General features: G+C 36.7%; 1 protein-coding gene across 1 annotated transcript in view; it reads right to left on the bottom strand.

The window, feature by feature from the left end:
• Nucleotides 1-8493, bottom strand: part of LOC124255341 (pleckstrin homology domain-containing family D member 1-like) — a 75721-nt gene extending 67228 nt beyond the window's left edge. Inside the window, exon 1 of the mRNA XM_046689236.1 lies at nucleotides 8277-8493. Coding sequence (XP_046545192.1) covers nucleotides 8277-8395 — 119 coding nt within the window. The 5' untranslated portion in view covers nucleotides 8396-8493. The remainder of the gene's footprint in view (nucleotides 1-8276) is intronic.
• Nucleotides 8494-14445: the final 5952 nt, after the last annotated feature.

The following is a 14445-nucleotide window of genomic DNA, read 5'->3' as shown; positions in this document are numbered from 1 at the left end:
TGTTCCAAGCAATCTGTCTGGAATTACAGGAAACCCATGGGCAAATAGGAATTTCTAATTTCTACAGAGATGGATGAAAATTGATATAATTATTTTCTGTTGAGATTAAGAGTCAGTACCTCATGCTTGTTGGGAGAACTGGCTAAAACAGGGACTGGCAGCTAGGTTCTGTGACAGTCTTGTGTTACTGAACCAGTAGACAGTGTAGGACACCAGAATGACGTCAAGCAGTTGACCTGACTGAACTCTCATTAACTCAAGTAAAACTGATGCAACCAACGGCCATTATGCAAAATTATAGAGAACTTAAGATAAAGAATTCAGAAGTATGATCAACAAGCTATGAAGGATCACAAACTTCAAGAGATTCCTATGATTTTTCCATAAAAGACTAAATGAATAAGACTTCAGTGTCTCAAATGAGTGAGTTATTATTTAACGTCACATCAGCAATATTTCAGGCATATCGTGACGTGTTTCAAATGAACCAGTCAGTGGTTTGAGTAGATGCCACAATCAAGGATCTGAAGGTGATGACCGGCGTATCAGTAGGAGACCACTACAATCTTAGGCGGCCGTAAAGCCCCACAGTGGGTGGTGCTGTACCTCATCTGGCCTCATAATCCCCTACACCTCATCACAGTCACAGAATCCCATCTAACCACACAGATCCAGTGTTGCTGTCAGTTAACGCGGACAGCATCATTGAGATTACCTCCTCCATTGCAGGCTCCTTTTGATACCAGTACTTACAAACAGTAATCAGCTTAAAAGGGATGACTCCATGTAGTTCTATGTGGATGCACTAGTAACACACTCTCTGCCACTGTTTCATTGTGCCATGGATGGAAACAAGTGGCAGTATGTCATCTTCATTTGATAGGACATGTTCCTCAACATCATTACCAAATTTGATTGGATGAGAACCAGTCAATTCCAACAAAATGAACCAACATGAAAGCCTGTGAATGAATGGTTGGATGCTTTAATATAGCTTGTAACAGCATCTGAGGGAATCAACCTCACCACCACCAAACAAGCATCTTGAAACACAGGTCATGTAGACTAGCACGGCATTCTGGATTCAACACAGCATCCAGTGAATACTGGAAACAAGGGGACATAACTTTGTCCTGGGAGTTCCAATGTCTTTGATCTTGGGACCTGTGACAATGATCACCCAACCTGTCTTACATCAAAGTGGGGGAAAAAACAATGCTTGTGGTACTCTATTAAAGAAACTTATTCAATCATTTAAAGAACGAAAATCACATCTCCACAAAATGGCAATACATGAAATTTTAGCCTACAAAAATAGTTGTATTTAGTGGACACCATATAAAAACATTATAAAACAAACAAAAATGCATTAACTGAAAAATACAAGTCATCAGAAGATGACATATCCCCCCGGCCCCCACATCTTTGATAGAACAAATCATCTGACAGTTACTTAAAGTCCAGCTTGATTTTAGACTAAGTCCGAATCATTTCCATGGAAACCAAGAAAAATACAAATGCCAAAAATCTGTAAAGAGCAAAAGGCACCACTTTGGGATCTGCCTAACATATCTGCCAAGTTTTGCTGAAAGATATTAAGAAGTTTTCGCATTGTGCTCCGGAAAAGAAACCCAACCCTCCCTTTTGAGACTAAGTCCAAATCGTTTCCATGAAAACCGCGAAAAATAAAAATGACAAAAATCTGTATATAGCAAAAGGCACCACTTTGGGATCTGCCTAACATATCTGCCAAGTTTTGCTGAAAGATATTAAGAAGTTTTCGCGTTGTGCTCCGGAAACGAAACCCACCCCTCCCTTTTGAGACTAAGTCCAAAACGTTTCCATGGAAACCGAGAAAAATATAAATAAAAAAAATCTGTAAATAGCAAAAGGCACCACCTTAGGTTCTGTTTGATATATCTACCAATTTTTGTTGAAAAATAGTGAACGGTTTTTGAGTTATGCTCTGGAAACAAAATGATTACGGACGGACGGACAGACGAGGTGCTCACTATATCCCCCTGCATTACATGCCCGGGGGATAAAAAGTGCTAGTAACAAGATCATACAATTCGGGAAGTTCATTTTCAAAACGATTCCACATATGTTAATACAGCTTAAAAATAACTAAAGCAAAGGACAAATATAGAAATATTTACCACTTAAACAGTCAGTCTGAAAATAGAATCTATGTGAAATTATTCTGCACAGTTACAGGTGAGTAATCTGGTGTGTGGGCTGAGGCGATGGACCACTCGCTGCCAGGGTGAATCCATCAATCTCCCTGTCTCCATCATACAGACATGTCAACCTGCCCTCAACCACTGTACCATTGTAATCCTGTCCCCAAACAACAGTAGGCTAATTGAGTGATCATAAAAGTTAGAGAGTGCTGTTTGATGTCCGAGCTACACAGGTATGTGAGCAGGTGAACTGCCAAACGTGTGGTTGTAATGGCAGACAATGTTCACTTACTTCATTTCCCGTTGTTCAATGTTCACTCAATGTGCCAATTACCTTTTAACATGTTTTGACAGAATTTCAAGTCTATTTCACGCAGATGTCTGAAGTACATGTATGGCAATCAAATATAGTAGCCATGCGACAAGAAATGTCAAAACTATGAATGAGTTTTACCATTACTTTGAACAGTATATGACACCATTTCCACTTATGGTAGGAAATTTTGAAGAGATGCTTCTTTTACAATGTCTACGTCAAAGCTATGAAGAATTCTAGGGCTGGGACGATTTACCAATGCATCGAGATACATTTAAGTTTGATACAGCTATCATATCATTGACTGGTGTATCGATCCACAACTTTTTTTCAAAACAGTATTATCTTAAACATGTTACAGTACTTATTTAGAGAAAAATATGCAAGTATGATGGAGTTACTTGTTTGTTTATTACAATAGTGTTATTGTTAAACAACAATACCTTGAAATAAATCATTTTAAATCTTGATAACGTGTCATTCTTTCAAGGTGTATGTATCATGATACGTATCGCATTGCAGGTAAAATATCAGGATATGTATCATATCATGACATAGTGTATCGTCCCAGCCCTAAAGAATTCCACTAAATTCACTATGCGACACTTACATTCTCATGTAAAACCCATATATTTACAATCTAGCAGTTTGTCTTTCAGGTCTTCTTTCAAACATCCCTTGCTGTCATGTTAAGAACTCATAAACTAAAACAAGTCTTGCTTTCCCAAGGTCCTCAATCTCCCATTTTACTCGGACAAAGAGTTGCATGTATTTATCAAAATTATATATTTTCAGAAGCTAAATGTAATTCAAACTATGTTAGCTGTAAATATGTCAGCTATTTTTCATTTTGACTGATATTACGTTTCAGAAAAAAGTTATCTTATCTACAAACTACATAAAAGAAAAATAAATGCTCAAAAAAGGAGACTTGATTGTAATTTTAAGCTGAGCTAAACTAGACTGGCTAAATCTTCTTGACTTGAACTACTTTTAATGAATTCTCTAGGGTCTATGACGGGGACTAGTTCTCAGTGTGAACACCAGTGTCCACGGGTAACTGTGAGCATCAAAGAACATAGGACATAAGCAGCAGGAGGACGATAAAGGCAGTGTTCTTTTACTTTCCTCACATCAAAAGATGCAATATATATGGACTTGCCACTAGTCTTGTGAGCCAGACATTTTACAGCCAGAAAATTGTACTTGAAGGAAAGACTGATGCCTGATTTAACAATGCTTCAATACATCTTTCACCAGTTCCTTTATAAGTACCTGCATGCATGTTGAATAGACCTGAAGGGTGGGGTTGGCAGTATTTGGCCATAGACTTTTTCTATCTAGGTCAGTATTGATCAGTGGTTAAATATGCCAAGGCCTGGCAAAAGAAAACTAACTTTAAAAACAAACAAGTGAGCTGAAATGTTCAATGTCAGTCACTACAGGCAGAGGATACACCTACTTCACGTAAGATGTATGTATTTTGTCTTTCTTAGTGGGCATTTAAAGTAACTGGCCAGGGAAATTATTAAGTTGTTTTAGTTGTTAAATATTAGTAGTACATACTTCTTTCTAAAATTAACATAGAATTAATTTAAGATATTGTTTGTTTCTTATCAAAACCTAGCCTATATGTGACCTCCTAAATGTGTGGAAGGCAACTGTTACTTGGTTAGCTTCACAAATAGATGTAAACATGGAATTTTTTCAGCAATTATGGTAATGTGGACGTAATATTGCAGGGTCTAGGATATTTCATAAACAGATTATATGAACACATACATTTTTTATTTAAATTCAAAACTGAAAACATATCAAATGTAGAAACTCCTTGGACATATTGCTTCAGAACCATAAGATTTGTTTCAAATCTGGACTGGCCAACTTCCGGCATTAGAGTACACAGTTTTCCAAACCTACAATCACACCACCATCAGGACCCCCTGAGATGCTAACTTAATTGGCAAGATGATCTCTGCAGAGTCAATTATTTCATCGGAAATGTAAACTGTTTTTGTTTCAAGTCATTTCAAGATATTGCCTCTTCCCAAACCAGATGCACATTCCATCAAGAACCCACCTGCTACATCCAACTTGACTGTAAACCAGTAAGCATCTCTAAGCTGTATACTAACTGTTCATCAGTGACCAGGGTCTGGCAGCCTCTACAGACAGGGCTATTCCCTTGACCCCCCCATCAGCACCTGTGCTCCTACGTTGAGAACATGTCCGCCAAAACAACAACTTATCACACCTCCAGAATAGAATCCATCTTTCTAAATAGGAGCGTATGTGACAAGATAATGAATTTGGCTCATCACTCAAGATTTAACCTTCAAACATGCCATTCATGCTGAGAACCTTTTAAAGTCACTGCAAATACCTTTCAGGATTCAATTTCTGCTTTGGTAGAAAGTTTTAATAAACTCAACTAGACTTTAAGAATTTATCTTATTCCAGTCTGAACAAATGGTCCATAATTTGTTATTAGCTTTGCTAACAAGCATTCAAGTAATCATGGTAGCAGCTCAACTTCATTTAAACATAATTTTAATGACAGACAGGACAAAGAAAAAAGATGATCATGGTGTCATTCCACATAGCGATCTTAGCGCTAAGATGATCCGAACTTCCATACTGTAACATATATTTAAACAGGATTTGAACCGGTGAGGTCCTAACACTACAGAAGACAAACCCAGTAACCAGTTCTGTCAAAGTAACACCGAAGCAGTGAGCGAAATAGCCACTGGCCCACTAGCCCCTGTTTGGTAAAAATCCAGTTGGGCCAGTAAGTCTCCACAGTCACTAGCCCAACTGGCTAGTGAATTTTCATAGGGTAATTTTGTAAATATATATTTGTTTTTGATGGTATAATACTATTTTACCTTTGTAAGCTTTTGCTTAGTTTCTACATTCAGATTTGGGGCTAGTTAATTAATTTGTGGGCTAGTAACTTTTAGTCATATAGGCTAACCCGACTGGTTAGCAAAATTTGGAAACTATTTCACACGCTGCACTGAAGTAATTCTGTGGACCAAACAATGAGATATTCACACACATCAAGACTGATAGTCCACTGGTTCAACATGGTTGTGATTTGGACACAGAACTATTTCCACTGAACCTACAACATGACATGTTGAGAAGACTACCCATCAATCCAGATAATCACAATTCACATTGCAGCAATATTTACACTATCATTTATGAGTCCTGACATGGACGTAATCATAAATCTGGATGTATACTGATAAACTTTAAACCAGGAAAATATAATCCAGACTAGGAAATCACAATAACAGATCGTATTTGCTGGTGATATAAATAGCTACAAATACTCTACTCATGATAACTCAAAAGCTTGAATTGATAGAATCAATTTCTGAACCAAATGACATCCAGCAACCTGGTATTTCTAATGCATAGGATGTCAATATCAGAAGTATTGGGCCACTTCATCTACACCACATTTGCTGCAATAAGGACCCTGCTCCCATAAGCACACCCAGAGAAACTTCTACACCACTCTATAAGTGTGAGTGAGTGAGTTTAGTTTCATGCCACTTTTAGCAATATTCCAGCAATATCATGGCGGGGAACACCAGAAATGGGCTTCACACATTGTACCCATGCGGGGAATCGAATTTGTGTCTTCATCGTGACGTACGGACGCTTTAACCACTAGGCTACCCCATGCCCCACTCTGTAAGAAAAACTTTATAAGCCATCAATAGAAAGATTGAAAATGTACATGACAGTCTACATTTACAAGTGTGCATTAATTTATTAACAAAAATTTTGTTTCATGAAAATTGCAGCGCTAATGTGTATATCTTTGCCAAGTAACTATTATTGAATATGTTTTAATTCATCACAAACAAATTTATTCAATACAAATCAATCTCTAAAAAAAAATACCCATTTGTCAATTATCAAAACATGGACTGCATTTTTCAGGAAAGGAAATAAAGCAAGGATATCTTCCCACCTACACCCCGATAGCTTGAAGCAACAAACCACAAAATGTTGGACACTGTTACTAGTAGCCCTTGGGACACCATTAACATCAACAAAACTGGTTTGGGCAAAAGGGCTGGTGCTACTTTTCATCTATGTTCCTTACAGTGATGACAGTAAGCACAGGAAAAAAATACAGGATTGTTCAGGACAGTCTACAGAAAACACAGGGAGACAAAGAACATCTATCCAAACATTTAACAGCGGTAGTGATTTCAAAACTGATCACATTATATTACCAGGAAGCCAAATAGTTTACCAACAATCACTTTTTGTAACATTCTGTCAAAGATAAATAACTGTTACCGGGGTATATCTGATCTGCTTTTTGATGGAATTGTCAAGTAGGTTGGATGTTTCCTCAGAATTCTACGTAATCCATTTTTACATTTGCTGTTTACTCGATATAGCAGACTCTCCGTCAGAAACACAGCAATATATATGTGCATAATGGCATTTTTATGTCACTGTAATGAATCAAATCTATATGACATCACATAACAATGGATTTCTAACTATTCCATGATAGAGGTAATCCGTGACAGAATAGCCCAACATACTGTCCCCTTCTGGTAAAAACAATACCCAGACAATCATACTCATCTACAGCTATTTTGTTAGTCTGCCGTTAACAGCTGATACTTGTAATATGATTAATAATGAGTGACAATCTTGATGTAACATTTCACAAATAATTTTTAAAAGTTAAATCCTATTGGAAACAATATGCCATATCACTATGTTCAAGTGATACCATGGCGCTATAAATGATTAAGAGACCATAGCTAAAGCATTACAAACACAACTCATACATATTAAAACATAGTTTAGAAAAAATAATAAATCTTACTTAACCAATGTATAACAAAAGAATAGCTTCAAAACATTGTGTTTAAACTGACAAAAAGATGAAATTGTTTTGTACCTCTTAGTAAAATAGAAATTTAGCCCTTAATTGGTGCCACTTGTATTGATAAGCTAATTCTGCATACCATCTGTAATCACAGAGCAATCAAAATTAGATCAAAGGGTTAGCAAGGCATTGATGTATATTCAGTCAATCAGCATTGCCTTATACAACTTAAGTATGAGTACTTCGATACAATTAACTAAAACGATATTGATGTTGATGATATGGTGTGGAAAAAAAGTAACTTGAACTCAACGAACTATGAACTTAATTAATTTTCACAACAATAGATTACACAGTTTTTGGGACATATCAAGTGTAATGAATACCACTTTAACTTGATAACTATGGATGACATATCAACTGCAGAGTAACATACAAATGGTTTTGATGTACTCTTACTACAGATAGTGTATAGGCAGTTTTACATGAGAATGAAATTGAAACAGTATATGCCCTGCCTTTCAGGAAGGATGACATGTCTTATTGACGGTAATTCCCAGAATTCAAATACTGTGTAAAATGTGGCGTAATGACATGATTCATTTACATGGGAAACACAATGAAACGAAAAGTGATATATTTTCATCACTTGATACTGCGAGAGACGAACCTCAAACCGTCTGTCCTCAGCATGCCATGTGTTAAGACCATGTGTTGTTTACAAACAGAAAATCAATATGTCAAACCCATAAAATCGTCTCTTCACCAACTTAAAAGCATAGCGGCGGTGACAAATAATACAAGCTAAATAAAATATACGAAAACATACAGATATCGTCAAATGTCATTGATGCGCTCAAGGGTCACTTTACCAAACGAGCCTTTCGACTGGCAAATGTCTTACCTTTTCGACCACTTGTTAGATTGATGGCCAAACGGCTTCTTGAACAATGTACCATGTATTTGAATCCGTGACGCCCAGTCGCAAACTGGCTGCCTTGAAATTTCTGGCATATTGTTCATATCAGTCAGTAAGTCCTGATATTAAACCATGTCGTTCATATAATCATTAAATGAACAGGTCCAACTTTCCGCATCCCATCACTGTGTTCACACTTCCCCGTTTGATAGCTCCACCTAGCGGCGAAAGGTAAAACTACTATCTTGTCAACGTATTGTGCTTAAACCGATTTAATATATGTATTATGGTGTGTATCGATAATATCGATCATTTCGTTTGCTTTATTATACGTATGTACATACGCACCGTTTTGTACCTATATCAAATTCATCAAAACTATCATTAGTGCTAGTTTGTGATATCGATTTAACATGTGACTGTAGTTAGTTGTTGTATTGCCACTCATGGACACAAATCGACCTCGGGGCGTGGTTTACAAATTGACAAAGGCGTGGCCTGTCAAGTTTAATCACACATTGACTTTCACACGTAAAATCTACACTGAATTGCCGGTTAGGTGGACTTAAGTAACTTTGGGCTCTAGCTTTTTGGTTTTTGTTCAGTGCAAACCTTGTCACTTCTTTCAAGAAGTACGTTTCAATATTACGAATGCGTGCGTATGCAACGTTCATAGAATTATAATGTTGACTTTTTAGAGCTTGGAGACTGTGTAATAGCAGTTACAAAATATCCAATGTACATAGAATTTTGATAAGTCATTTTTTTGTTATTTTGCTTGGACCATATAAGTTACTTAAAGATATATGTAGCTATTTGTTCAGGCGTAATCACGAATTATTTTGAATGTATATAAGACAGGATACTTTATATCATTAAAGTGAATGAGTTAAAGCAGAGACCTGGGCCTAGATTTTCGAAGCTCTCTTAGCGCTAAGATAGTCGTAAGTTAATGTTAATGTATGGCACTTACGACTATCTTAGCGCTAAGAGCGCTTCGAAAATCTAGGACCATATTATTATATGGTCTCTGGTTACAGTTTATAGTAACATATATCCCTGAAGGCAAACATAACTGTTAAAGGATAGAGTACGGCACGGCCAACAAAACATTGCAAGCTCACATTGATAGTCTTATAAAACAATATATAGATTTTTATAATAGAAAAGGAACAAAGATATCCAAATATTAGCTAAGGCACCCGATACAGACATATTTTAGGAGTTTTGTCCCTTTGATGGAAAATATTTCCTAATCTATGATCGATGATATAAAACTTACTCATTAATTTTACCCATACCAAATCTGTTTCTTATACTTTAAGGAAACATTCACGTTTAGTGTATGTTCTGTTGAAATAAGTGCCTAGGATGGACTTTACAAATAGCAAACCGCCTTCAGCTGTAGGAGTGACGTAGTCAGAGGCTCTCACATCACAGGAATAACATTATCGTGATCCACGGATTACACGGGCCCGTTGCATCATTGTCTATTTCCGCCAACTCTGTTATGTAAATAGCATGTCACTTAAGTGTTATAATTCATTACCACGTGTAACATCTGAGGACTTTTAAAAGAGCCTGTGGCCGTCTCCACGACCAAATCGCCGTCCTGGCATTTAATATTGGACTCGCGTTGTTATAATACACAACCTTCACCTTCACTAGTATCGGATACGAATATTGGCGTACAACATACGCGTTCAAAAGTATTGGACAGAAGTTATCGTACAACAAACGTGTTTAAAAGTATTGGACACAACTTATCGTACAACAAACGTGTTTAAAAGTATTGGACACAACTTATCGTACAACATACGCGTTCAAAAGTATTGGATACAAGTTATCGTACAGCACACGCGTTCAAAAGTATTGGACACAAGTTATCGTACAACATACGCGTTTAAAAGTATTGGGTACAAGTTATCGTACAACATATGCGTTCAAAAGTATTGGACACAAGTTATCGTACAACAAACGTGTTTAAAAGTATTGGATACAAGTTATCGTATACAGCACAAGTGTTCAAATGTACTGGATACAAGGTATCGTACAATATACGCGTTCAAAGTATTGGATACAACTTATCGTACAACATACGCGTTCAAAAGTATTGGATAGAAGTTATCGTGTAACATACGCGTTAAAAGTATTGGATACAAGTTATCGTACAACATACGCGTTCAAAAGTGTTGGATACAAGGTATCGTATAATATATGCGTTCAAAAGTATTGGACACAACTTATCGTACAACATACGCGTTCAAAAGTATTGGAGGTCCCTGCCTGGCGCTCGGCATTAATGGGTACAACAAGGACTGGTCGGCTCGGAGTCAGTATAATATGTGTGAGTGGGGTATTCATGCTTCAATGCAGCATGGTATCTCAGTGGGCTAGCACTATAAAACCAGTAGTATAAGTCTGGGCTAGTACAAGCAGCCGCACATAGATATACACACGCATGCACGTCGTCATATGAGCGAAATATTCTGAAGCACGACGTTAAACCCAATTTCATCTCACCTCAAAAGTATTGGATAGAAGTCATCGTGCAACATACGCGTTCAAATTTGTTATCGTACAACATACGCGTCCAAAAGTATCGGACACAAGTTGTGTTACAACATACGAGTTCAAAAGTATTGTTATCGTACAACATACGAGTTCAAAAGTATTGGACACAAGTTATTACACAACGTGAAAATAATAACAACAATATCAGTGAAGTATGCACTCATTTGTTCCTAGTGTTCAAGAATAACTGCACCCAGAACTACAGTTAGCTGCTAACAAAATTTGAAAAGACCGATTGCAACAAGAAGTCCATATATTGATTTGAAAAGAAAAAAAAGACCATGGTAACCATGTGCTCTTTGACTGGGCCAGGCTCATGCTGCAGTTCGCACGAGGTTGGGTATATCATTGAAAATGACTAAAGACCACACTGATGTCAATGCCCTCAATTCTTTATTCTCATAAAGTTATATGACGTCAGTCACCTTGGTGGTACAAAAATCTGAGCATATATTGATATTGTAAACATATATACAAATACAAATTAAAATTCAAGATGGAAGTAAACAACATATTAACATTTTTTTCTGACAAGAGATGATAGATGTAGGATATATTTTGATAGATTTAATATGTCTCGAGATGATTTTACAGATAATATTTTCGTGAACTTTGTTTCATTGGGAAAAGAGGTTAGATGGGAGGGTAAATATTGTTTCCTCAAAGTATCTAATGCTTTGCAATAAAAAATATAGTGGTATTCATCTGCGATGCTTTTAGAAGTGCATAGTTGACACGTTCTCTCGTCCCTTGGAATATTATACCAGCGGCCCGTCTCAATAGGTAAACTATGGTGTACATGTGGTGTAACGATTCATCGATAGTGTCGATATTTGCATCGTCAACTACGCGATACGAGTGCATCGATACAAAACACATTTAGGCAATATATCAGGATATTTATATCGCAAAGGTCCATGATACATCGATGTATCGTCACAAGAGATCATATATCCGGATTCAACTTAATACTACTTAAATTTGTAAGGAGTATTGCATTAGGAATAGGAAAGGAGTCTCTTTGAAATTCTTCTGAATTTTAAAAACAAATTGAACCTTAAAGCAATTTGTTTGTGTCTGTTATCTTTGTTACATGAACAAAGGAGTTGGTGTATAAGTCAAAGAGTGTGAACATTTTACAAACTCTGTGAACTGTAAAATACTTGTCTTCAAGTAATTGAAATACGCAGATTTGGTTTATTTGTTTGACAAATAACACCATTTATTAACAACTACGAACGATGTCTTAGTTTTGTTTAGAAAGAGAAGTTAAAATTTGGAAAGCAGACTTGAGAGTTTTTTTTCAGTGATTCTGAATTCTGATATAAATTACATTGAATTGTTTGTGGAAGCATTGGTGTAGAATCACAACTTCCTAAGGGAAACTTCACTTTGAAATTTATATATATTAGTTCAAGACATACTGGATATGTTTGTCTGTACTTTCTTAAGCATTAAATGCTGAAACTTTATTCGATGAACAGCTTTTTAAGTGTGTGTGAATGTATAACAAATACAATTTCAGTCATTATATCTACCATATCTGTTCTGTTATTAGAAATTGTAAAGTATTGGGATACGTATCGTATCGCTACCATTGTATCGTGATGATAATCGTCTCGCAGGTTCCTGCCAATACTTTCATGATGGTCTCGCCTCATTAAACTGGTATCGGGATATATCGTCTCGCCAATTAGGCCACGATACACAGCTCTAATGTCCACAGTTATAACGAAGACAATGTCGAAAATGGAATATGAACATGTCTACAAAAGAACCTTTGTTATTTTTATTAATATAATAAATCTAATGTCTGATTTTTAAAGCCACGTCTGATATAAAATAAGTATGACTCCCACTTTTTTTTTTACTATAAAAATGTCCCATTGCAAATAGATCACAGATGTGAAGACTGCAATTTCACATACATACACGCACAGTTCGTGATATTACTGAGTTGAATCTAAAATTAACACGAGACTAACTCATCACCCACTGGCGTTTGAATGTTTTCCTGGCGTGTTTGAAGTGCGTAGTCATTTAGGAGTTGCCTCCCTTTGGTTTGGGTATTTTACGTGTGGTTGTCGTAGTAATTGATGTTTCATTCACTGTGACGTCATTTGTACTGGGGCAAAAATACCATATATGTAAACGTCTTGAACACTATGACTTGTTAAGTCAATAAAACGGAAATATATGTATCGTTTGGGGATCTAGAGAAAGTCAGAATTGCATAATAACGCAATTTGCCACGTGGTGCTTTTTGGCATTATTCTGTATTTTTGTTGAGAATTATTCTTCGTGAGCAGATTTTACTTCGTCACAAGTTTGGAGGAAATTTCCGTCTGTAAATGTAGGTCAGTACTTTTCACTTATATATTTCCAACAAACAAACCCAACGCCGAAGTAGCAGTGTCTTTTAAAGAAAACCACTGTAAACAAAAATAAATAAATAAACAATCAATGATGATTAGGTGCCTCTTTCTTAGAGTGTAGGTTCGAATCCAGGATGGGACACAACCCCCAAAAGTACTTTACTGAGAAAATGTAAACCCTAACATAACATTATTTCATTTGACCACTTTTTAAAAGACATTGTGTATCCAATGACTAATTAAGTTCTTATCTACTTCGGTTGCCTTAATTGTTGTACAAAGTATTTGAACATATCCTGGAAAACAACAACCGAACGTTATGGTTTACTTTACAGCCAAAACAGTGAGAACCATTGACGAGATAAACAGACTCAAGGTCACCTATGGATCTTAATATGAGTCGACCTATGGATGGGGGGTAGCCTAGTGGTTTAATGTTGACTCGTCACGCCGAAGACCGACTTCGAATCCCTACATGTACAATGTGTGAAGCCCATTTCTGGAGTGATTGATAGTCTTCTAAACGGCAAAACCAAACTTGGAATTCAACTGTGGGATGTGCATTCTGTAAACACACATCACTGTGCAAAAAACACATCGGCAAACGTACTTCAACAGCCGCCGAGTTAAGTTATGGTTGTGTTTATTTTATTAAGTCAGTCCTGTTAAATACAGTGTGTTGTTGTGATATAAAGATGTCCAATACAAACGGTTCACGAAATAAACACAAATAAAATAGGAACATGTTTTATGGTTATATATTGTTTGTCGCCATCGCATCTACATTATAGAACTGTAGGCCTATGTAAGATGAAATGAACATGAAGTATACATGTAAATGCAGGGTTGTTAATATCAAAGGGAGCACTGATGCGTGAACATTTAACGCTTTATGCATCGTATAACCCAAGGCAACGCAAACATCTGTAACCGTTTTAGAAATCACAAGCGCTGACACCCGTGAAGGTCCGGGTTAGAATGTACCTTCGGTAACCCATGCTTGTCGTAAGAGTCGACTAAAGGGATCGGGTAGTCAGGCTTGCTGACTTGGTTGACACATGACATCGGTTCCCAATTGCGCAGATCGATTCTCATGCTGTTGATCACTGGATTGTCTGGTCCAGACTCGATTATTTACAGACTGCCGCCATATAGCTGGAATATTGCTGAGTGCGGCGTAAAACTAAACTTACTCACTCACAAGC

The sequence above is a fragment of the Haliotis rubra genome, unplaced genomic scaffold (assembly GCF_003918875.1).
Source record: "Haliotis rubra isolate DU_JTF1 unplaced genomic scaffold, ASM391887v1 Scf6, whole genome shotgun sequence".
Classification (NCBI taxonomy): Eukaryota; Metazoa; Mollusca; class Gastropoda; order Lepetellida; family Haliotidae; genus Haliotis; species Haliotis rubra.
The sequence above is the reverse complement of the archived record's forward strand: the minus strand, read 5'-3'. Positions and strand labels throughout refer to the sequence as shown.